The sequence below is a fragment of the Pan troglodytes genome, chromosome 9, assembly GCF_028858775.2.
Source record: "Pan troglodytes isolate AG18354 chromosome 9, NHGRI_mPanTro3-v2.0_pri, whole genome shotgun sequence".
NCBI classification, from domain to species: Eukaryota; Metazoa; Chordata; class Mammalia; order Primates; family Hominidae; genus Pan; species Pan troglodytes.
In genome coordinates this window covers 125,810,887-125,837,663 of record NC_072407.2, presented here as the reverse complement: position 1 = coordinate 125,837,663, position 26,777 = coordinate 125,810,887, and the positions used below count along the sequence as shown (strand labels likewise).

The following is a 26,777-nucleotide window of genomic DNA, read 5'->3' as shown; positions in this document are numbered from 1 at the left end:
CATTATATTTGCTCAAGGCAGCCCAGCTGATAAACGGCAGACCCAAGAAGCAAATCTAGGAGTCCCTCATGCAAGAGTTCATGCCTTGCTGCCCCAAGAGAAAAGCAAACAGGAAGCTGGCTGCTTATATTTGGAGATGGATAAAGAGGAGTTTTATTGTCCTTCTAGGTGACTTTGCACACACTGTGAAATTTGAAAAGGAAACACAGATTTGGGGCAAAGGCTCCATCCAATAACAAAGTTAGCACACCTTGCTAGGGAAATATCTCCAAATCTTTCTATCATTCTTGTCCCCAAAAATAATGCATAAAACTCAAAAGTTTGCATACATGTATGAATGATTCTTGAAGAGAAGCCCCAGAAGCCAAAAGATCCCTAGATTTAGAATTCCTGAGATTGTGGATTATTTCCTCAAAGAACCTGACCACTGTACAAAGGGTCTAAAAAGGTAAGGAACATCTCCAAAAATGAAGTACCACAACATGTCCCAACATCATTAGGTGCCAGGCTAACTGTGCTATCGCTGGAAAAGATTTTTAAATGTTAGCGTGCTAAAAACAACCACCCAGAGCAGCTGGTAAAAAGGGGCTCCTCCCCCAGCCCCCAAAGCTCTGATTCAGCAAATCTGTGGTTGGGAACAGGAACCTTCCATTTCAATAAGCATTCCAGAGATTTACGTAGTCAAGAAATTCTGTAGTGTGGCAAAATGCCATCATCCACTTCCGCACACCAAGGAATCCTGTCCTAATGACACATGCCTACACCTTGGGAAGGTATCCTGATGAAGAAAAGAATAGGGAATCCAAGTGCCATGAAAAACGATCTGAGTGGAACGATGGACATATACCACAAACATGCTGCACAGATATTTTTCACTCATTAACACAAGCAGTAGCTTCACTAAGGCCCAACAAGTGGAAGAGAAACCTCCCACTCTTATATATGTTCCCCCAGGTTTCGCACTGTCCCCTTTGTGTCTTTCCCTTCAGAAGGATGTCAGGAACAGCTGTTTCAGCTACACAAAGCAGGAGATAGTACTGCCTTGGAAACACGTTTCTTGGCCATGAATCAGACTACCAAGGCCTCATATAGTGAGGACTGCCAGCATATGGCCTCTCAACTCCAAGCCAAAGAATATTTCTAGTGGAGTACAGGCAGGTAGACACGTGCTTTCACTTTAAAATACAGCCATGCATTGTTTAGTAATGCGGATACATTCTGAGAAATGGGTATTTAGGCACTTTTGTGGCTGTGTGAACATCATAGAATGTATTTACGCAAACCTAGATGGTATAACCTACTACACACCCAGGCTATATGGTATAGCCTATTGCTCCTGAACTACAAACCTGTACAGCATGTTACTGTACTGAATACTTCAGGCAATTATAACACAATGGCAAGTATTTATGTGCCTAAACATATCTGAACATAGAAAAGATAAATTATATAATTTATCCTTTATAATCTATTATAGTCTTATGGAACCACTGTCATAGATGCATTCCATCATTGACCAAAATGTCATTATGCCATGCATCACTGTAAAAGAAAACAAGTACCCAAGTGACAATCCCAGGAAACAATCGAATAAAAGATTTGCCCATGAAATCCCAGCCCTGAGAGACAGACGTTCAGAAGTTTATTATCAGACTTTCCTGATCTTGCAATTATTGTTTGGATCATAGATACCTAATCAGGCTGCTAAGTGACATTGGCTTATTTAGATTAGTAATCATTCCATTTTCCTTTATGGTCTCCAGAGCTTGTGTTGTTTCTAAAAAGTTTTAATTGCCCCAGTTGGGACTATGTTCAATTATTTGCAAATGAATCCTGTAATCATTAATGCTACAATATTATAGTTTCTACTTTTGAAGATCCCTACAGGTGGAACAACATTTGCACATGTGTATACAGTCTCAAGTGGATTCCAGTGTTTAAAAATCATCCCTGTACTTTTCCCAATTATCTATCATAAGGCTGACATGATTTGTGATTCATGTTGTACATTTCTCTTGTGGACCCTACTAATCTAATAACTAAATATCTGGATGGAGCAGATACACAGAGAGAGTCAGAGAGAGAGAAAAAATGAATGCACACACAGGCTTCTCATTTTCCAGACTTATTAAGGTCCATTTGTGCTATTAACTAGTAGTATGTGGTCTTTTCACAAGTGATCTCACCTTTGTAAGCCAAGGTTTTCTTATCTTTTTCCTTTTTATTTTTAGTTGGCATGAAATAATTGTACATATTTATGGGGTACAGTGTGATATTTCAATATGTCTATACGATGTATAATGCTCAGAGTAATTAGTATATCTATTTCCTCAAACATTTATCATTCTTTGTGTTGTGAACATTCACAGTTCTCTTCTAGCTTTCTGAAAATATACACTAAATTATATGTAACCATATTCACCCTATCATGCTGCAGAACACTAGAATCATGCCTCCTATCCAGCTATAATTTTGTATCCATGGAGCAACCTCTCTCCATCCTCCCCTTCCCCTTACTCTTCCCAGCCTTAATACCCATAATTCTACTCTACTTTTATGAGCTCAAAATAATTTTTTAGTTCTAACATATGAGTGAAAACATGTGGTATTTATCTTTCTGTGCCTGACTTACTTTGCCTAACATAACATTCTCCAGACACGTCCAAGTTATTGTGGATGATAGGATTTTATTCTTTTTATGGCTGAATAGTATTCTGTGTGTGTGTGTGTGTGTGTGTACTGTGTGTGTGCACACACACACATATATATATATACACCTATGTATCACATTTTCTTATTTATCCACCTGTTGATGGACACATAGATTGATTCTATATCTTGATTGTGAATACTGCTACAATAAACATTGAAGTTTAGATACCTCTTTGACATACTTATCTCTTTTCCTTTGGATATATACCCAGTAGTGGGTAGTGGGATATATCCTTTGGATATATACCCGGTATATATATCCTTTGGATATATACCCGGTATATATATCCTTTGGATATATACCCGGTATATATATCCTTTGGATATATACCCGGTAGTGGGATTGTTGGATCACATGGTAGTTCTGTTTGTAGTTTTTCAAGGAACCTCCACACTGTTGTCCACAATGGCTGTACTAATTCACATTTCTACCAACTGTGTATAAGAGTTCCTTTTTCTCTGCTTCCTCACCAGCATTTTTTATTTGTTGTCTTTGTTGTAAAAGCCATTCTAACTGGGATGAGGTGATATTTCATTGTGGTTTTAATTTGTATTACCCAGATTATTCTCATAAATCTTGAGCATTTTTTATATGTTTGTTGGCCATTAATATGTCTTCTTTTGAGAAATGTCTATTCAGTTCCATTGCCCACTTTTAACGAGGTTATTTAACTTTTTGCTGTTGAGTCTCTTGTCAGATGAATAGTTTGCAAATATTTTTCCCACTTTACAGGTTATCGCTTCACTCTGCTGACTGTTTCTATTGCCGTGCAGAAGCTTTTCAGTTTAATATAGCCCCATTTATCTATTTTTGTTTTTGTTTCCTGTGCTTTTGAAGTCTTTCCCATAAAACCTTCGCCCAGACCAATGTCCTAAAGCATTTTTCCTATGTTTTCTTCTAGTAGTTTTGTAGTTTGAGGTCTAACATGGAAGTCTTTAATCCATCTTGAGTTTATTTGTATATATGGTAAGAATATATCTCATTTCATTCTTCTGCATATGAATATTCAGTTTCCTCAGCATTGTTTATTGAAGAAAGTGTCCTTTTTCCAGTGTATGTCTTTGGTGCCTTTGTTAAAAATCAGTTAGCTATACATACGTGGATTAGTTTCTGAGTTCTCTATTCTATTCCATTGATTTTGTGCCTGTTTTCACCAAGGTTTCAATATTGATAAGCTAGATATATAATACTACCAACAGATCTTCTATATGAATGTTAAAAGTTCTTTTAAAGATCAAGTAAGAAATAGATACAGAAGTATTTTCTAAAACATAAAGGGCTTCAGATCTGTTTGCTGCTATTAATAGTGCTTGTTGGATGGCTTCTGAAGGAGGGAGTGGTGAGGGAATCAGATATGTGAACCACCTACTTCCTCTAACTCCATCCCATTTTTCAAGGTGGGTGTCAGTACAATCTGTGAAAAACACCTAAATACTCCTGGAGAATGTTATGACACACATTTTTCTTTTTTTTAGGAAACAAGGTCTCACTAGGTTGCCCATACCGGAGTGTAGTGGCTATTCACAGGTGTGATTATAGCACACCAAAGCCTAAACCTCCTGGGCTCAAGTCATCTTCTCGTCTCACCCTCTCACCTCCTTCTCCCAAGCTACTAAGACTACAGGTGCACACAACTGCACCCAGCTTTGTTATCACACACTTTTTGTATATTGACACAATAGACTGTGTATGCATTTATTAAAATTGTAATTTTAAAGTCTGTTTCTAACTGTTCACACTACTAGTTACATATAATAAGAATGTTTTGATTGCAACCATGTAGAACATGTGTACGTGTAAACAGAATCTGGAAAATAGTACGCCAAAGGAAATTAGTTGCTGTGGTAGAATAGTATAATTTATGGATTTTTTCTAAATATTTTTGCATATTGCTGTTGTCTATTCTTCCTTTTTTTCTTTTGTTTTCAATAATAATTCTAAGTCCTTTCAATTTCTCACTATTTTGACCTTTCCTCACCTTTTTCAATAAAGATATTTTCTTATCTTTGTCCGTTGCTAACTCATCATAAATTTTTAAAAAATGCCTTCTTAGGAACTCTGTCTTCAGCTCCTTCACTTAGAGAGGTAGAAGGGAATCAAACTTCACTGTTATGCAGGCTGTGGTTACAGATGATTATACCACCTTTGAGTTCTCATCTACATTTCATCTGGAGGGATAGCCTGGGAAAGAAAGCCCAGAGTATCTCAACCCTCAAGAAAACGAAATAACGGTAGGAAATCACACTAAATATGTGGAGATATGGGAAAGATGACAAAATAGCTGGAAGAAGGCATTTATATTAATAACTGAGGAGTGGAGACATCAAATTAGAACATAAATTGCCCTAGTGACTATTTAAATACTAGATCCTATTTCTCAGAGTAAGGTGAAGAATGTAAACAGTGAAGCCCTCCTTCCCATTTTTCTAACACCACAGGTCAGATGTTTGAGACACTGCTTCAATTAACTCATAAGTATACCCATCTATTGCATTTAGGGGGCTGAGAAAGATGAATAGTAGGATATCTAGTCAGTGTTAGAGCAGTGAAAATTTATCTGCTCAGTAAATCTTGTGTAATGCATAATAGGTGCTGTTTCAGGCACTAGGGATACAACTATAGGGAAAAAATGCCTTCGAAGAGTTTACAATATAGGAAAAATATACTTACAAGCAAAACATTATAAAATTATGTGAAAAATAATTTTAGAAAATATGCACAGTATGAAGCAGAAGAACAGAAAGAAGACATTCAGTGGTAAGTAATATATTTACTGAAGTCCTGTCTCTATTCAAAAATGTGACCTGAATAAGCATGGTGAAATAAATGATTAGATTTCTTTCTCCAATATTAAAAAACATAGACATCACCCGGTATTAGCAGAAAAGAGGGTACTAGCCTAGTCTTTGGCCTGATTTCAGCCATGCAAACCCTAAACCCTGAATTAAGACACAGACTGTATTATTCTCCTTTCCATAGAGATGTAATGTCCCATATGATTTCAAATAATGACAGCATACAAAGTTACAGCTAGAGAGAGTCAGAAAAATCAAATAAAACCATGTTATTTTACGTTAAAGCTCAAAGAATACAGTTACTTTTCCATTGACAAAAATCTCTAGTTAGTGGCAGAATGGAAACTAGAATGCAGGCCCTTTTAAAACTACTTTATAGCAGTCTTTACATTGATCCACACATACTTTTAAAAAGGTTTCTCTTCAATGTTTCTCTGATCATTTACCTATCGCGAAGAATTAATTCTACACTGATACAATGAGATACCAAGCATATTTCTTAAAAAGAATTTTATCTGAGTTCAATTTTATCTGAAAAGAACAAACATAAGATAGGTATGGAAATATTTTACATTCATCAAAACTGTTTACAGAGGTATCTTAGGGGAAACTATATTTCCAAAGCTCTTAAAATTGCTATGAAACATAAATCAAGTCTTTCTTTTTTTTTTTCTTTTTTTATTGAGACAGAGTCTCACTCTGTCACCAGGCTGGAGTGCAGTGGTGCGATCTTGGCTCACTGCAACCTCCACCTCCCAGATTCAAGCTATTCTCTTGTCTCAGCCTCCCGAGTAGCTGGAACTACAGGCATGCACCACCATGCCCAGCTAATTTTTGTATTTTTAGTAGAGACAGGGTTTCACCATGTTGGCCAAGATGGTCTCGATCTCTTGACTGCATGATCTGTCCACCTCGGCCTCCCAAAGTGCTGGGATTACAGGCGTGAGCCACCGTACCTGGCCATGTCTTTTTTCATAATTCTTCATCTTGAGTCAATTTCCCACTAACCTGCTCAGCATTTCTGCACTATCTTCCATTTGTTTATGATATATAAGCATGAGCATTTTTATATCTTTATTGAACATTTGGATATTCTTTTTGTGACATGTCTTGTTCATGTGTTTTATCCAGTTTTCTCTTGAGCAGCCTTTCTCATATTTATTTAAAGCAATTCTCCATGTATCCTGGATACTAGTTCCTTGTCAAATATGTGTATTTCACACATCCACTCCTTATCCAGCCATCTGCTCTCTCTAAGGCAGAAACACAACTAACAGCTCTCTAAAGAGACAAAAGTGTGAATAATTCTTTTGGAGGTCATGAAAGAATCTCCTTATTAATCAGTCTACTGCTGTGAGAGCTGAACTCCACTGAGATCTTGTCAGAAGGAAACAAAAAAGGACATCAAATGAGGCTAAAACAAAGCTACATTGATTGCTACACTGGCAAGAGAAAACTGTATCACTCAGTTTTGAGTTCTTAGATCACTCTGAGCAGAAAATGAAAGGACTAAATATGGGCAATAGGAAGAAGTACATCATATAAGGCAGAACGCTGAATCCAAGACTGTGATTGCTGGATGAAGTGGATTATAAGTTCTTTTTGTAAATGTTTGCCTTCAGTTTTCTCTTCACCAATCCTGGGAAGCCTAGAGTTAGGTCTGGAGTGTATTATACAGATTCCAGTGGAATCTATATAACAGTGGATGTAGGGTCATTGACTGGTTACATTTATATATTACTGAATAAATTTGGCAATACGTATTTTGCTAAGTACGTATTTTGCTAAAAGTATGTATTTTGCTAAGTCAAAGTAGATGATCAAAATATCTATATTTTGCATGATTTCAATTTATATCACATTCTACAATGTTTTTGTTACATTTTTTGAGCTTATTGTAACTCAGTACACCAATGGTATAGCACTTTGCCTCTTGATGCTAACGTTGCCCCCTCAACAACCAATCGTCTTTGTAAAACACAGATGACAGCAGCTAGGGTTCCCCATCAGCAAGTAAGGAGCCGTTTCTGAACAGGCAATACTAAGAGGATGTCTGAGATCTGACAGGTCAGAGTACTGGCTACTGGAGAAACAAGAGGAAGTTGCTTGTAAAGTTCAAAGGACCAAAGTTCCAAGAAGGTGCTTTACTAGAGAAAAGGTAGGGACCTAGGAAGTTTAATGAGTCACGTGGAGTCTGGAATGTGATAGAAAAAAACAAAGTATCTGAATCGTGTTTCAATAGGACAAGGGTCCTATTGATCTGAGAATTTGAAAAGCCACACAAATTCCTCTCCATCTCCTTCATTGGCTTGCCTCCATTGTTGCAAAAAAAAAAAATCCATAAAAAGTCAAAATATAGCATGCATAAAAAGATACTATAATTTTCAAAACAGAAGATGAAAATTAAAAATTCTGAGCAAATGATAGAACATACACATACATGCATACACATACACATACATGCATAAACATACATGCATACACATTAGCAATAGCCAATAAAGCAGAGAAAAACTATAACGCATAACTGACATAAATTTTTTAAATTGAACAAATAATTTCAGATATAAAAGAATACTTTGAACAAAAAAAAGGTCCAGGTTACAATAATAAAATAACAAATATTTCAAAAATTGAGCAAAATATTTTAACACATACTTTACCAGAAAATTTATGTAAGATGATGAATTTGCACCTGAAAACATTCTTTATGACATTAGTCATAGGGAAAATACAAATCAAAACCAAAATGTGAGATACCACACATCAAATCTCAAATCTATGAGAATAGCTGAAATTGAAATGGCTAACAATATTGAGTGCTGATGAGGATATGAAGCAAGGGGAAATCTCAAACACTGCTGTAGGGAATACCAAATGGTACAGCCACTTTGGAAAACAGTTTAACACTTTCTTGTAAAGCTAAAAATACACATACCACACAATCTCATTTTTAGTATTCACCCAGGTAAAATGAAAACAAATGCCCATACAAAGACCCACATGCTAACATTTATAGCACCTTGATTCAAGATAGCCAAAAACTGGAAAAGCCAACATTTCCATTTGCAGAATGATAAACAAATTGTGGTATAATCATCCAATGAAATTCCATTCAGTAATAAAAAGGAATGTACTAGCCATATACCCAACAAAGTAATGCATCTGGAAAGTATGTATTTTGCAAGTCAAAGTAGATGATCAAAATGTCTATGTTTTGCATGATTTCAATTTATATCACATTCTAGAAAAGGCAAACCTATAAAAACAGAAATCAGATCAATGTTTACCAGAAGGTAGGGGTGAGAGAAGAGGCTGGCCACCAAAAAGCATGAAGAAACGTCTCAGGATAATAGACATGTTCCATGTATTAAATATTATAGTGGTTACGTAAATGCACACACTTATCAAAATCTCATCTATCTGTACACTTTAAAAGGGTGGACTTTATTATTTGTAAATTATACCTCAATGAACATGATTTTAGAAAACATATTGCCAAAGTCTATTAAACAGTTTATTTTTTAAAAACTCAGAATAAAAATAGGTAAGCATTATGTAGGTGTAAAACAGAAACTAACAGAACTAAAATAAAAAATTGAAATTTTTAAATAAAAAATGACCCCTATAGATATAGAGAGTTTAAACACATAATTTTCCATAAAAGAAATGGGGAAAAGTTGCCAATGAGCTACAATGCATAAAAGCATAGGCACAGAGGGTTTTGCAAAGGAGTTCTACCACAACTCTAAGAGCTAGTAGTAAGTCCAATACTGCAAACTGTTACTGAGCATTGGAAATGAAAGAACATTTCCATCTTTCTATGTTGGAATGAACATAACATTGGTTTAAAATCTGATATTGATTGTCCATCCCTAAAAATTTACCTTACTATACCCACCAGGGCAAAAGTACTAAAAGTAAAGTTCATTGAACATTTAAAAATAATATGTATAACCTAGTGAGGTTTATTACAAGAATGGAAGAATTACAGAATATCAGGAAATGCATTAATATAATTCATCATCTTAATAGATCTAATTTGAAATTACACATTCTTCTCCATAGATACCAAAAAATCATTTAACAAAATTCAACACCTAATCTGTTTTCTTTTTAATTGATGAGATGGGGATCAATTGCTACTTTCTTAAAAGATGAAGCATGTATTATATAATGGAGAAACATTGTTTCAATTAAGGTAGGACAAGGACAAAAAAACCTACTATTGCCGCTACTGTTGGACCTTGTAATACGAGTCTCTGACAAATGGAAGAACCAAGCAGAAACAATTAGAGGCATAAAAATTATAAAGAAGGAGGTAAAAATAAATCTCTGTTAAGAACATATAAAATCATAACTTGAAAACCTCAGAGAATATAAAAAATAATTTTCAATAACAGAATAACAAGAATTTGGTAAGAATTCAGTAGGAATAAAATTAACATACCAAAACCATGAGACTTTGTATATACAAATTATAACCAATACAAAAATGCAATGGAATAGGAGATCTAATCAAACTATATAGCCATAAAGACAGATGTCGACACAGCTATTTCAAAATAGGACATATCCTGGCAGATTAAAACGCAGAAGAATTAAACTAATCAATAAACAAACAGATTTATATAACCTTCCATCATACATAAATTTCATTATTGGTATAAGAATTTTACCTTTTTGTTTGCTGACGGCATATTCAAAATTAATCATGTGCTCAGCCACAAAGGAAACCTTGACAAATTCAAAAAATAAATTTTTCAGTATATTTATTTATTTATTTATTTGAGACAGAGTCTTGCTCTGTTGCCCAGGCTGGAGTGCAATGGCACAATCTTGGCTCACTACAACCTCCGCCTCGTGGGTTCAAGCAATTCTCCTGCCTCAGCCTCCCAAGTAGCTGGTATTACAGGCATACACCACCACATCCCGCTAATTTTTGTATTTTTATTAGAGACGGGGCTTTACCATGTTGGCCAGGCTGGTCTCAAATTCCCGACCTCACGTGATCTGCCTGCCTTGGCCTCCCAAACTGCTGGGATTACAAGCATGAGCCTCCATGCCTGGCAAGGTATATTTATTACAATTTATTTTTAACAAAGGAAAAAAAATTTAAACAGTGATCTAAAATTGATAGCTGCTTGGTAATTAAGAAATTCTCCCAGACAATCCCTGAATTCTTGGTGAAATCAAACCTAAAATTAAAAACTAATAAGAAGCAAAGTAGTAAAAAAGTTACAGGAAATGTATGAGATATAGCAAACTCAGTGCCTAAAGACGAATATATGGTCTTAAGCCTACACATATTAAAGAATTTAAAACTATTTTAAGAAGTTTAAGGGATACAAGCAAAAACAAAAGGAAAATAATAAAAATAATAACTCAAAATAATGAAATATGATCTTGAAAATAATATTTTCAAATGGATAAATACCTAAACAAATGGACCTTGAAAAGACCAACAAAACTGATAATAAACCATATTAAGAAAAAACAGAGAGTACGTGAATCTACAGCAAAAAAAAAAAAATCAATCCTCATCTTCTAGTGACACAAATATTTAACCATAAAATTATGTCAGGATTTGGTTCAGAATAATTCAGAGGATGAGCTTTGAAGCTGGATGAAGGATACATGGGAAGTCATTATACTACTGTCTAATTTATTTTCAAAATTGCACATTTCACCTTGAAGCTACAATTCTATTTTTCTTTTTCCCTTTATCATTATTTATTTGCTCTTGTCACCTGTTAAAAGAAAAAAAAATTATCCTACTACTTCTCTCATCATTCTACTGAAAATGCTATGGCCAAAATCACTAATGACATTCTAATTGCCAAATCCAGTGGCCTTTCCTTTTCTATCTCTTACCACATTCTGTGTGATATTTCTGCATATGTGACATGCACATCTAGGTTTCAATTGCTATCTCAAGTCTGATAAACCCTTGTCTATTACTCCCTGAATGCACCCAATCTCATTCAAGGTTGATAACCCTCTAATCTACTGTCAAGTTCCAGAACTAATTTTTTTCTGTCTATTGCCTGTTCTAAGCACCTTCAGCTTAACCAGACCAGTGCTTACTATATGGCACCTTTGACTAGCTGGAATGGCAGCTGGAATGCCATCTGGAATGGAATCTTTGAGTAGTTCTCCCTAGCTAAAAACTTGATTTCTTTTTGACCTGTATCTTACTCATCCTTCACATCCTATCTCTTTCTCTAATTTGGCTACATCTTTAAATCTTTACTGCCACTACCAGTTAAAACCAAAATGAAACAAAAGCCTTTCAGCACAGGAATTCTACTGTTAAGAATCGATGGCATAGAAATAAAATTATCAACATGAAAGAGCATAATAGGAGTTTCCTATATACCCTCTTGGTCCCCCCACTCCCCTAGGCCCCAGGGTCAAGGGTCAAACCAATAGTTAATTTCATGGCAGCTGGCAACCCTAAAAACAAGCTGACCCTGATATGGGATTGGTGAAGGGTGGGAGTTCATCCCCACAGCTACCAGAAGTGTTAGCTGCTGTGGCTTGCAGTTTCTAGGAGATTTAGGAATATCTCTTGAGAAAGAAGGGAAATCACACCCTAGGGGCAGCCAGATGCTCAGTGTAAAGGCTAGGCATTCTTGCCTCTATAAAGAATGACTCTGAAGGACCACCCCAGAGCCAGAGCACCTGGTGGGGTCAGCCAGGGCTTCTTCTGTTGCAACCACACCTCAGTTCAACTTCTGCTCAAACCTGCTTCCCTTAAACAATTACAGGTGTGGTTCCCAAAAGTGCTTCACAAAAAAACTCCCTGGATACAAATTCCTGCCTCAGAGCCTTTTCCCAGAAAACCCAAATTAATACTATGGTAATTGCTGACAGATCATATACTATGTGCCAAGGACTCTTTCAAGTGCTTTATGTCTCTAAACGTATTTAATCTTTACAAAATCCCCAGGTAGTAGGAAGCATTATTATCTCTAAGACCACACAGCTACTGAGTGGGTAGAGCCACAATTTAAAACCAGGATCCTTAGTCCGTTTTCTTAACCCTAAAGCCTTCCTCATAAGATTAAGTGTATTGTTGAGTATTGTGCTTAAAAATGAAAACGATAAATAATAATAATAAAGTATACAAAGATCTGTAGAGAGATCTAGAAGAAAGACAGCTTGAAATGTTTGAGGTAATTAAAAAAAAGTCTATTCTGAGCCAAGGAAAGTCACCTGCATTGAGGTCAGAAAATAGGCAGAGTGAGGCCTTTGGAGATGAAGTTCATCTTAGTTGTGTAAAAGGCAAATTTTTTTTTTTTTTTTTTTGGATTGTAGCAGAAGTCCTCTAGCTCTTGACTCTGATGCCTACCATGTTTGCCTACTCAAGGAATCCACAACTGTTTTATATGCCAAGTTAGAGGCAATTCTGTCAAGAAATGATTGTCCACACCTTATAAATGAGATTGGGCTATAATGGCTCAGTGTATCTATCAGGCCAGTAGTTTGGTTTCAGGATGATGGTTTATTTCCTGGATGACTCCCTAACTAAATGTCACTGGGACCTCCCAATGGGAACACACATTTCTTCAAACATCCTAAATTTTGAGTGGTCATTCCCTGTTGTGATACTAGCTAGCTAACTATTTATCTCAATGATCTTGAAATCCTTTTCCTCTTCACTGACCCCCACCAAATGTTAACTAATCTTGGAGCGTGTAATTCTAACTCCTAAATTGGCCCTTTTTGGTCATGCACGTCTAACTTAATTCAAGGCCTCTAATAATCCCTGTATCTGACAGCTCTTTCTACATGTGATGTCAGATCCCTATATCTGATAGCTCTCTCAGGACTTCTGGACCCCTTGGTTCTTTCACTCCACTAGGCCCCAGGGTCAAGGGTCAAACCAATAGATGATTCCATGGCAGTTGGCAGTCCTGACAGCAAGCTGGCCCTGATAGATATAATCTATCATCTGTGAGGAAGGGTGGGAGTTATCTATCTTCTCTGTTTTATAGACTACTTCAGCTTCTGCTGTTGCCAATGCCTCAGCAACCACTGAAAGTTCAGATATCACCCTTCCTGTAACTAATCAAATCAAGGAAGAGATCTACAAAACAGTGGTGGTGGTTCCAGCTAGAAATTTTCACTCACAATGGTGCATGTTTCAAATAGAAGTATCCAGGGTATGAACATACTTTTCTCCTCCTGGGCCATAGTCTTAACAATGATGGGAATCACCTTAGATAAATGGGTTGAATTGATTTCAGAAGATGAAAGAGCCAAGATGAACCACAGTCCGTGGATGATGTGTTGCCCTGCTTTTTGGCCAGAAGGTCAGAACTGTACTCTAGAAAGAGACGGGTGGAAAGGAAGGGTGTGTCCTTAACTTTGCTTTCCTTAACTTGCATTAATCTCACCGGTGTACCCATTATTTTCTGGTGCAGCTTCTCAAGTTGCAGTGTTCTTCCTTCCTTCCACAGTCAATACAGTCAAGGTAGATTCCAAAATCTCACCATTTAGGTGTTCTGGAGAAAAGTTTATATGTTCACAGCCTTAACTGCTGGGCATTTGAGAAATCTCAGCAGTAGCAGCAGGGTGATCCACACAACTAGACATGTGGGTAAGAGAGAAAGGTAACTGGCATTAAGTAGTCTGTATTGCCACTAGATGATAGAGTGAATTGCCGTATTTAACAAGAAATGAGTTTGAAGAAAATAATAGAAGAGAAAGACACATAGAGAGACATCAGGATAGAGAAATGTTTTCGGTTCTCTTATTCAGCTTAAGGTTCCCCTGCTTCTTTGTTATTTTGCAACTTCTTTCTTATCGTTTAATCAAATCTTTCACCCTATTCCAATTTTCACCTAGAGACTTCTGGACCCCAGGTAGAAATGAGTCTAGAAGAAATATCTGTCCTCTCAAAACAGCTTTTGCTTTCCAACAGATGACCTGAAAGTGGTCAGGATTATGATGATGTCGAGCCTTGGCCTTTCCTTCCTCCTTAACTTAATCCTGGGTATGAAATTCACCTATCTGATTCCTCAAAATAAATATATACAACTCTTCACTACCATCCTCGGTTTCTTCTCAGGTAACTTCCTGGCTCCCCTAACACAGGCTTGTAGGTGTACTTTGATGGGTGGGTTCAGGCTGCAGTCTCTGAAAACTATATATATGTGTGTGTGTGTGTGTGTGTGTGTGTATATATATATATATATATATATATATATATATATATATATATATATATATATATATATAGCTTCTGAGTTAGATCTACCATAAAAGCAGGATCAGGATCAGTCTTTGGGCAAGGTGTAGTTGGACTGGGTGGGGGTTGGGAAGTCAAGTGTATATGGAATGAAGACTTGCATCAAGGAGCCAAAGTTCCTCAGAAGGGACTTTTTTCTTTTCTTTTTTTTTTTTGTCTGGACATCAGGTATCTTTCTGCTCTGGGCACTCATACTATATCACAATAAGCTGAAGCAAGGTCCATCCATGCACTTCTCTAGTTATAGGATCACCTGGATCATGTATACTGCTTACTTAAATGTTTTCTTCTTGTCTGTCTGTGGTGAGTGTCTCCAGGGCCCCTGAAGGGTGTTAAGAACCAATCCATCCCCGACAGAGGGAAGGGTAAAAAGATGAGAATAGAGGGAAAAGTGCCAAACCTTGCATTTTAAAAGGCTGCAGCTCACCTGGATTCATTCTCTGATGACAGTTCCTCCAAGAAGAGTGGGAGATCAGGCCTATGTGAGATGTCTGCTGCGCCTGGCCTCAGAGGGTAGCTCCCCATCTCCGCCTTTTATTTGCCTTTCACACCCTCCCCGCTTTAGGGCAGAGATAACCACCAAAGTCATGACCAAGGTGGGTGTCTGAGACAGAATGCTCAGCCTCTGTGGAGAGGAACAGTGACCTTGGGAGTACAGTGTAGTGTCAAGGCAGTTTGAGGGCAGAGAGAAACAATATCTGATGCTAGATGGCCATCTACCGAAAACGAAGTCTCCCCTTTCCTAAGAAGTCTTTAAAATTTCATTTGTAATTACACTTCCTAACCCAAAAAGAAGGATGTTCTCTTTCAAAAAGAATCCTCAATTTTCTTAAGCTGAGCAGAATTTAAGCTATTGTACATACACTTCCAGTTTCTTCCACTAAAGCATTCACCTCCCAGATGGCTTTGGGTAGTTAAAAGGGATCCACTGGGCTTTGGGTCAGGATCTTCAGCCAAATTGGAGAGAATTGTTTCTGACGCTCCATTGTCCCTTCATCCCACTCCCTGGAATCTCTTTTCCCTAGGAATCCTCTCTCTCCTAGAGTGCAAGTTGTCTACCAGTAGCTGTACCTGCCTGAACATCCATAAATCTGACAACGAATGTAAGGAATCTGAGAATTCTATCGAAGATATTTCATCACCAGAACGCACTGCAATGCCTCGTAGCATTGTCCGTGCACACACTGTGAATTCCCTAAACAAAAAAGTCCAAACACGTCGCGTAACCTGGGCTCTGTGATTTGGCAATCTATTTCTTGCAGTATGGAAAAAGCTTTGTGGGTGTGTGCTGTGTCTCCAACCGTGTTGTCTCTATTTGGAATTATGGTTGGGGTTTGTAAAAAGATCTGGAAGATGGTTTTTTAAAAAATCCTGGCCTGCTGAACGAATAGTTTCTTCTGCAACATTTGTTGTTAATATAATAAATATTATCATATAAATAATACTTTCTGTATTGTTAAGTCTATACATCACAAACACTTATAATGATATATAATAGTTGTATTGTGAAATATTTCAAACATACATAAGAAATACAAAATGATGATCAAATACCTATGTACACATCACCCAACTTTATACAATTTTAACATTATTTCCTGGAGAAGTTTTCCGTTAAAATTTATAGATATAACTGATGTTCCTCTAAAAACTTCTCCAATTTCATTTCCATCTCTTGTTTCCTATCATAAAACACTTTTAAGGATGCGTTGCTGATGATTCTACATTCATGTTGACATTTTCACTACAAATTTATACATCTATAAAAATTATATAGACCAGCTTTTCAAATGTTTGAAAGTTGGTCAATATTACACCGTAGAGATCATGTTGTATTTATTTTCATAAATTGCTGAAATAAATCTTCTAATTATTTTAGAATTCCTGAATCTATCTATGTAAGTAAAACTTGGTTCCTTCATGCCTTTTTGTGGTTCATACTTTGTGGGGCTAAGTAATATTCCATCGTAAGACTGTACCACAGTTGGTTTATCTATTTCACCTACTGAAGGATATCTTGGTTGTTTCCAAGTTTGGGCAGTTATGAATAAAACTGTTATAAACACCTGTGTGCAGGTTTTGTGTGAACATAAGCTTTCAATTTTTTGGGTAAATACCAAGGAACATGATTGCTGGGTTATATGAGAAGAATGTGTTTAGTTTTGTAAAAAACTTCCAAACTGTCTTCCAAAGTGGCTATACCATTTTGCATTCTACCAGCAATATATGAGAGTTCCTGCCGTACCACATCCTTGTCAGCATTTGATGTCAGCATTGTGAATTTTGACCACTTTAATAGGTGTGAATGTGTCTTGTTTTAATTTGCAATTCTCTAGTGATTTATAATGTGAAAAGCATCTTTTCATATGGTTACTTGGCATCTATGAGGTGTCTGTTCCATTCTTTTGCCCTGTTTGTAATCAGCCTTTTCATTTTTTTGTTGAGTGTTTAAATGTTATTTGTATATTTTGGATAACAGTCCTTAATCAGATATGTCTTGCAAATACTTTCTCCCAGCCCGTGGTTTGTATTTTCATTCTTGACAACGTCTTTTGTAGCACACTGGTTTTTAATTTTAATAAAGTCCAGCTTATTAATTCTTATTGTGCCTTCAGTGTTTTACCAAAAAGTCATCATCATACCCAAATTCATCTACATTTTCTTCTGTCTTATCTTCTAGTTTTATCTATTTCCATGATTCATCTTGATTTAATTTTTTTGGAACGTATAAGGTCTGTGTTCAGATTTCTTTGTTTTCATGTTGATGTCCAGTTGTTCTGGCACCATTTGTTGAAAAGCCTTCATTGAATTTCCTTTGCTCCCGGGTCTATTTCTGGACTCTCTGTTCTATTCCGTTGATCTATTTGTCTTTTTTATTTCACCAATACCACATTGTCTTCATCACTACAGCTTCATAGTAAGTCCTGAGGTCAGGTAATGTCAGTCCTCTGACTTTGTTCTTCTGAAATATTATGTTGGCTATTCTGGGTCTTTTTCATCTCCCTATAAACTTGAGAATCCAGTTGTCAATGTCCACAAAATAACTTGCTGAGATTTTTAGTGGAATGTGTTGAAACTGTAGAATAAGTTAGGCAAAATTGACATCTTGACAATATTAAGTCTCCCTATCCATGAATATGTAATATATGTCCATTTACTGAGATATTTGATTTTTTATCAGAGTTTTGTAATTTTCCTGGTGGATTTTATTACAGTTGGTGCAAAAGTAATTGCGGTTTTTAACCATTACTTTTAACGGCAAAAAGCCACAATTACTTTTGCACCATAGCATTTTGTTAGATTTATAGCTAAGTATTTTAATTTGGGGGATGCCAATGTAAATGGGATTGTGTTTTTCACATTTTAGATTTCACGTGTTCATTTCTGGCATATAAGAAAGCAATTGACTTTTGTACATTAACCTGTATCCGGGAGTCTTGGGTTTTTGGGTTTTTTTTTTTTATCTTTCAGGTTTTCTATACATACAATCATGTTATCTGTGAACAAAAACAGTTTTATTTATGACTTCCCAATTTGTATACATTTTCTTTTCTTCTTGCACTTTCAGCACGTCTAGGATGATGTTGAAAAGGAGCGATTAGAGGAGATATATTTGCTTTGTTCCTGATCTTAGTGAGAAAGCTTCTCATTTCTCAACATTAAGTATGATGTTTAAGTCGATTTTTTTCTAGATGTTCTTTATCAGATTGAGGTAGTTTCCCTCTATTTCCTGTTTTGGGAGAGTTTTTATTATAAACCAGTCTTGGATTTTGTCAAATCTTTTTCTGTATCTATTGATATGATCATGTGATTTTTCCTTGTTAGCCTGATATGTGATGGGCTACATTAGTTGATTTTCAATGGTGAAATATCTTGTTGAAGATTTTTGCATCTACCTTCATGAGAGATGTTCTGTAGTTTATTTGCTTATAATGTCTTTGTCTGGTTTTGGGTAACACTACCCTTATAGAATGTTAAAAATTCCCTCTGCTTCTGTCTTCTGGAAGAGGTTATAGAAAATTGGTATAATTTCTTCTTCAAATGTTTAGCACATTTCAGAGGAGAACCTATCTGGGCCTTGTGCTTTCTATTTTGGAAGGTTATTAATCATTAATTCAATTTCTTTAATAGATACAGGCCTATGAAGAGTGTTTGTTTGTTCTTATGTTGGTTGTGGCACATTGTTTCTTTCAAAGAATTGGTTATCAAATTTGTGGCCATAGAGGTGTTCACAAAATTATTTTATTATTATTTTACTCCCCAGGGGATCTGTTGTTATATGACCTCTTTCATTTCTGATATTAGTAATTTGTGTCTTCTCTTTTTTTTCTTACTTAGCCTGGCTGGAAGTTTATTAATTTTATTAATAATTTTGCAAAACCAGTTTTTGGTTTTCTTTCATTTTCTTTACTGATTTCCTGTTTTCAACTTCATTGACCTCTCTAATTTTTTTCTTCTGATTATTTTGGATTTGATTTACTCTGCTTTTTCCAGTTTCCTAAAATGGAAGTTTAAATTACTGATTGTAAATATTTATTCTTTTCAATTACAGCTGACCCTTGAGCAACACAGGTTTGAACTATGTAGGTCTACTTATACATGGATTTTTTTCAATAAATATGTTGCAAAATATTTCGGAAATCTGTGACAATTTGAAAATTCTTGCAGACGAGCTGCATAGACTAGAAATATCAAAAAAATTAGAAAACATTGGGTGTGTCATGAATGCATAACAGCTGTAGATACTAGTCTATTTTATTATTTACTACCACATTATATACAGGAATCCATTATAAAAAAGTTATAATTTATCAACACATGCACACAAACACAGACAATATGTAGTACCATTTGCAATTGAGAGAAATACAAAAAAATGCAGTGTTAAATAATAACTGCATAAAATTTACTGTAGGACACGTTGTACTACTGTAATAATTTTGTAGCCACCTCTGTTGCTATTGTGTTGAGCTCAAGTGTTGACCATCCACTGAAGACGGTATGACACTAATCATATCCATGTGAGCAGTTTGTCTTTCTGGTAAATTGCATATCACAGTAAAAAGTAATCTCTCATGATTCTTGCATATTTTCATGTTTAGTGCAATACAGTAAATCTTGAATAACACCATGGGACTCATATGAAGTGCCACTGGTGATGCTGGAAGTGCTCCCAAGAGGCAAAGTCACGAAGTTAGAAGAAAAAGTTGAATTGCTTTATATGTACCATAGATTGAGGTTTGCAACTGCAGCTGTTCACCATTTCAAGATAAATGAATTAAGTGAAAGGATCATAATATAAAATGAAAAACAAATTTGTGAAGCTATCACTGAAGTTATGCCAGCAAATAAAAAAAATGTACTTTTTGCTAAATACCTTTTAATCTCACATTGAAAATGTAGCTTTTGGCGCGGTGGTTCACGCCTATAATCCCAGCACTTTTGGGAGGCTGAGGTGGGCAGATGGCCTGAGGTCAGAAGTTCAAGACCAGCCTGGCCTACATGGGAAAACCCCATCTTCACTAAAAATACAAAAATTAGCTGGGTGTGGTGGCAGGTGCCTGTAATCCCAGCTACTCAGGAGACTGAGGCAGGAGTATCTCTTGAACCCAGGAGGCAGAGGTTGCAATGAGCGGAGTCTATGCCATTACACTCCAGCCTAGGTGATAAGAAGGAAACTCCATCTCAAAAAAAAAAGAAACGAAAGAAAATGTAGCTTTCATGTCATTGAAGGATTGTTATAAGAAAGACATACCTGACCGGGTGCAGAGGCTGATGCCTGTAATCCCATGATACGTGTAAGTGGAGATATGCAATCCCTCTTATTAAAAAGAAGGGTGCATAATGATGGAACAATAATACAATCTACCAATGTTGCTTAATGTTTGCCTTGTATATCCCTTTTCTATTCTTTTGTTTTTCAATTACTACTTCTGCTTCCGTATTTGGTGTGCCTCGAATAAACAAACTACACTTGAATTGCTTAGTATCCCTTTTCTATTCTTTTATTTTTCAATTATTACTTCTGCTTCTGTATTAGGTGTGCCTCAAGTAAACAAACTATATTTGAATTGCTCAAGTTAATGCAGCAATCTCTGGCTTTTAATAGATAGAAATGTCAAAGCTTCAAGGCTTTGATAGTAAGAAATTGATGGTTCCCAAAGACTGAATTTGTGTCCTTGAATAGAGGCGCTAAGAGCCACAATGCAAAGAACACATACAGGAGTACACTGTCAGAAATGTTAATTGACCACCTCTCCATTCCATGTCTGGCTGCTTTGGAAGGTGTCGATCCCATATCTTTTTGAGATTACTTTTTAAATCTAGAAAATATCTGTGTTCACTTATTTACATCTAGTCATCACTCTAATTCATCAACCTTAGGGCTTTAGGCTAGTATAAGAATTAGGTATAGACTAATATAAATATGGAGAAAGTTACCTTTTATAGATCTTTGCAAAAATAAGAAGAGTTTATCTGCATTTTAACAGAGAAATAAAGGTACGTTTATTATTTCAGGCCATTAGAAGGATCATTATTGCAGCATTCTTAGGAAAGAAAAATATGACATAATTTTGTCAAACATTTAGAAAGATTAAAAGTTTTCATGTTTCCAGTTTCCACAATGCTCTAATGCAGGCCACCAAGCTTTCATTAACTGAATAAAACAAAACACCAGGAACAATTCCCCTAGAGTCCCGAGGGAGTCTATTTGGCATTTCCCACTAAACTTCGTAATTGTGACTGATTTTTTCAGGCTTAAAATGCTTTGATTACAACAATAGTAATTAACCTCTTTCACTCAATGTTCCCAAGAGTCATTCTCAATCAAATCCCTAAGAGCAAGCATGAGCTTCAAATGTCACAGTTTATTAATGGCCTATTTTAATAGAGAAAAGGACATGTCACATCCTAGAGTCAGAAAAAGAGGTAGAAGCTCAACGTTCCATTTACCTTATAAAGGATGTGGAGTTTTCAGAATATATACATAAAAATAACTGGTAAGCAAATTCTAAGTCAACATAATGGCAGATTTTATGGTAGAGATGGACAAAGATGTAATGGACTATCCACAGTAAGTCTCTCAGGCTAGAACAATATTTTGGAAGAATATTGATATTTTGACCTTGATAGGACTACATGATCCTAAATATCTCTTTCAATCTTGACATTTTTTTCTGGATCTTAAAATGTTCCAGTTACTCAGTTACTCAAAGTAGTAAGAACATTTCCAAACATGGAACATGCTGCTGAGATTAACATATCTGCATTTACTAAACTAGAGCTGAGCCCTAGTTCTGCTTTACCAGACTTCTCAACTTGTTTTCCCTTTCTGCAAAAGTGGGAATAAGAGCCCCTACTATGTCTGTCTGTGAGTAATGAAAATCTTTGAGTCACACAGAGCCGCATTCAATCTGGCTTTGCTACCTACTAGCTATGTGATTTTAAGTAAGTTAACCTCCATAAATTTCCACAAAATGTTTATCAATTCTTGATGAAAAGAGTCAAACTCCGTAAAATATTTGAAGAGATTTCTTCTGAGCCAAATATGAGTGACCATGGCCCATGACACGGCCCTTAGAAGGTCCTGAGAACATGTGCCCAAGGTGGTTGTGGTGCAGCTTGGTTTTATACATTTTAGGGAGGCATGAAATATCAATCAAATACATTTGAGAAATACATTGGTTTGGTCTGGAAAGATGGGATAATTTGAAGCTGGAAAGGGGCTTCCAGGCTATAGGTAGAGTTAAACATGTTCTAGTTTACAATTGGTTAAGTTTGTCTAAAGACCTGGGATTAATAGAAAGACAATGTTCAGATTAAGATAAAATACTGTGGAGACCAAGGTTCTTTTGAAGTCTCATAGTGGTTGCCTTAGAGACAATAGATGACAGATGTTTCCTATTGAGGCCTTTAAAAGGTGCTAGCCCAAAATCTCCTTAAGCTGATAAGCTACTTCAGCAAAGTCTCAGAATACAAAATCAGTATGCAAAAATCACAAGCATTCCTATCCACCAATAATAGACAAACCGAGAGCCAAGTCATGAGTGAACTCCCATTAACAATTGCTACAAAGAGAATAAAATAGCTAGGAATACAACTTACAAGAGATGTGAAGGACCTCTTCAAGGAGAACTACAAACCACTGCTCAAGAAAATAAGAGAGGACACAAACAAATGGAAAAACATTCCATGCTCATGGATAGAAACAATCAATATCGTGAAAATGGCCATACTGCCCAAAGTAATTTATAGATTCAATGCTATCTCCATCAAGCTATGATCGGCTTTCTTTACAGAATTAGAAAAAACTACTTTAAATATCACATGGAACCAAAAAAGAGCCCATATAGCCAAAACAATCCTAAGCAAAAAGAACAAAGCTGGAGGCATCACGCTACCTGATTTTAAATTATACTACAAGGCTACAGTAACCAAAACAGCATGGTACTGGAACCAAAACAGAGATATAGACCAATGGAACAGAACAGAGGCCTCAGAAATAATGCCACACATCTACAACCATCTAATCTTTGACAATCCTGACAAAAACAAGCAATAGGGAAAGGATTCCCCATTTAATAAATGTGTTGGGAAAACTGGCTAGCCATACGCAGAAAACTGAAACTGGACCCCTTCCTTACACTTATACGAAAATTAATTCAAGATGGATTAAAGAATTAAACGTAAGACCTAAAACCATAAAAACCCTAGGAGAAAACCTAGGCAATACCATTCAGGATGTAGGCATGGGCAGAGACTTCATGACAAAAACACCAAAATCAAGGGCAACAAAAGCCAAAATTGACAAATGGGATCTAATTAAACTAAAGAGCTTCTGAACAGCAAAAGAACTATTACCAGAGTGAACAGGCAACCTAGAGAATGGGAGAAAATTTTTGCAATCTATCCATCTGACAAAGGGCTAATATCCAGAATCTACAAAGAACTTAAACAAATTTACAAGAAAAAAATAACCCCATCAAAAAAGTGGGTGAAGGATATGAATAGACACTTCTCAAAAGAAGACATTTATGTGGCCAACAAACATGAAAAAAAGCTCATCGTCACTGGTCATTAGAGAAATGCAAATCAAAACCGCAATGAGATACCACCTCATGCCAGTTAGAATGGTGATCATTAAAAAGTCAGAAAACAACAGGTGCTGGAGAGGATGTGGAGAAATAGGAATGCTTTTACACTGTTGGTGAGAGTGTAAATTAGTTCAACCATCGTGGAAGACAGTGTGGTGACTACTCAAGGATCTAGAACCAGAAATACCATTTGACCCAGCAATTCCATTACTGGGTATATACCAAAAGGATTATAAATCATTCTATTATAAAGACACATGCATACATATGTTTATCGCAGCACCATTCACAATAGCAAAGACTTGGAACCAACCCAAATGCCCATCAGTGATAGACCGGATAAAGAAAATGTGGCACATATACACCATGGAATACTATGCAGCCCTAAAAAAGGATGAGTTCATGTCCTTTGTAGGGACATGGATGAAGCCGGAAACCATCATTCTCAGCAAACTAACACAGGAACAGAAAACCAAATACTGCATGTTCTCACTCATAAGTGGGAGTTAAACAATGAGAACACATGGACACAGGGAGCGGACCATCACACACCAGGGCCCGAGGGGTGTGGGGGGCTAGGGGAGGGATACTATTAAGAGAAATACCTAATGTAGATGACAGATTGATGGGTGCAGCAAACCATCATGGCACGTGTATACCTAGGTAACAAACCTGCCCATTCTGCACATGTATCCCAGAACTTAAAGTATAATAATAATAATAAAGAACCAGGTAAGAGGAATCAGGAAGGGGGGAGGGAGAGAGAAGGGAGAGACAGAAATATGCAATTTTAAAGAGAGTAGTGAGGGTAGGCTTTATGATCACGGAAGTCTCTCAATCATTTTGCACCTCACTTTCCACAACCAAAAAAGAAGCTCATAGTAGTATATGATAGTTATGAAAACAAAATGAGCCTATGACATAAAACAACACCACACACAAACTGAGAAGTTCTATACATGTATTGATTATAATTAATCTATGAACTGTAATTTTTCTATGTGATCTTTGGCAAATCATTTCTTGTGTCAGACATCGGCATCTGTGGCAGAGACTACTAGACGTCCCCCATTTCCATGCCTCACACGCCCCTTCCCAATAGAGAGTGGGGACTTTCAGTTAGGCACATAGCCACTCAGTATAAAAGTAACATTTCCTAGCTTGCCTCTCACCTGGATGTGGTCAGGTGACTAAGTTTTGGCTAATAGAAAAGGTTTGAAATTTTCTTGTGGTAGATTCCAGAAATCTTCCTTGAGAGACACTGGCATGTTCTTATGGTTCCCATGCTCCTCGTACCATCCCATTTTTTCCATCCTGCTGCATGGGACATAGATATGATAGCTGGAGCTACATAATGGACCATAAGAATGAAGACCACACCCAAAAGATGGTGAAACCTGAAAGTGAAAGGAGGTGGGACCTTGAATAACTTGGGGAGCTGTCTTACCAGCCCTGAACTTTCTACCTCTACTTTTTATGTGATAAATAAGCTTTTTTACATCCTTGTTACTTAGAGTGTGGTCCTCAACCCACCAGCATCATCAGTATTCCTTGCAACCTTGTCAGAACTGCAGATTTTCAGACCCCATCCTGACGCACTGAATGATAATCTGCATTTTTACAATCCCCAGCTAATCCCTATGCTCAGTAAACTCGGAAAGGAATTAGTTTAAACCACTGTTATTTTATATGTCTCCTTATAGCTGATCATTGTCTCCACTGATAACAATGTTTTATTTTATCTGTTCAAATAAGTGGATAGTTGAACAATTCCTGAGATTTTAACCACCTTATGAGTCTATGTCTCTTTGATTTATATTTACATTGAAAATATATTCTTTTTGTTCAATGAAAAATTATTTTAAATATCCAGACATTTTTCTAGCACTGTCCTATAATATACCACTGGTTTCCAAAAAAATCTGCAAACACCATTCACCTAGAGTATAATTTATAGTGGAATGTATTTGATATGGTTTTTCTGTGTCCCCACCCAAATCTCATCTTGAATTGTAGCTCCCATAATTCCCAAATATTGTGGGAGGGACCCAGTGGGAGGTAATTGAATCATGGGGGCGGGTCATGATAGTGAATAAGTCTCATGAGATCTGATGGTTTTATAAAGGGGAGTTTCCCTGCACATACTCTCTTTTGCCTGATGACATGTAAGATGTGACTTTGCTCCTCATTCACCTTCTGCCATGATTGTGAGGCCTCCTCAGCCATGTGGAACTGTGAGTCAATTAAACCTCTTTCCTTTATAAATTAAAAAAAAAAAATGTACTAGACTCTCAGTTAATCTCTTCAGGATTGGAAGGGGCTGGAAGAAAAAGATCTAGCTATGTTAATAGAGATTCTTTACAGATGCAAATTTTCCCCCACAAAGGACAGCTTTGCAAGGCCTTTTGAAAATATGGCAAAGAAACATGTTTTGGGGTAAAGTATTTTGACTTTCTTATTTGTCACATAATGTTATGCCAGAGTCAGATTGGAAAGTAAGTCATGATATACAGGGTTAAATAAACCCATCTGATGAGAATTTATGATTTGTAGGGCATGACTCCCCAGACTCCTTAGACAGGAACTTGGGTAAGATAAAAATAAAATCAGAGCTTAGTCCTCACAGCCTACAAAAATGTAGGCCTAAAAATGTAGATCATAACAACACCTACTTTCAACTTCAAAGGGTTGTTCAAACAGCAGAGTCCTAAAGTGGACTAAAACAACTACTGACAAAATTGAGAGGAAAATCGGACAAATTCAAAATTGATTTTAGCTATAATTTAATATACATGTACCAGAAACTGATAGCTCAACAAAAGAAGTGTTATGAAAACACAAAAGCTTCAAAACTAAAAATTAGCAAGAAAACTTTGTATCTAAGAAATAGAAAATGCACATTTTTTTTCTAATGCCAT

The 26,777-nt window shown here is 36.4% G+C and overlaps 1 protein-coding gene across 4 annotated transcripts; it reads left to right on the top strand.

Annotated features, from left to right (window-relative positions):
- Positions 1–13,393: 13,393 nt before the first annotated feature.
- On the top strand, positions 13,394–16,208 carry TMEM225 (transmembrane protein 225). Of its 4 annotated transcripts, XM_016922205.3 has the most exons (5): positions 13,421–13,826; positions 14,438–14,584; positions 14,933–15,067; positions 15,215–15,360; positions 15,790–16,208. In XM_016922205.3, the coding sequence occupies exons 1-5, from the start codon at positions 13,646–13,648 to the stop codon at positions 15,805–15,807; spliced, it is 627 nt and encodes a 208-aa protein (XP_016777694.1). In that variant the 5' UTR covers positions 13,421–13,645; the 3' UTR covers positions 15,808–16,208. The 4 variants fall into 4 exon arrangements, with proteins under 4 accessions (XP_054517745.1, XP_001137001.1, XP_016777694.1 ...); XM_054661770.1 differs by lacking the exon at positions 15,215–15,360 and having other exon boundaries at positions 13,394–13,676; XM_001137001.6 differs by lacking the exon at positions 15,215–15,360 and having other exon boundaries at positions 13,394–13,826.
- Positions 16,209–26,777: the final 10,569 nt, after the last annotated feature.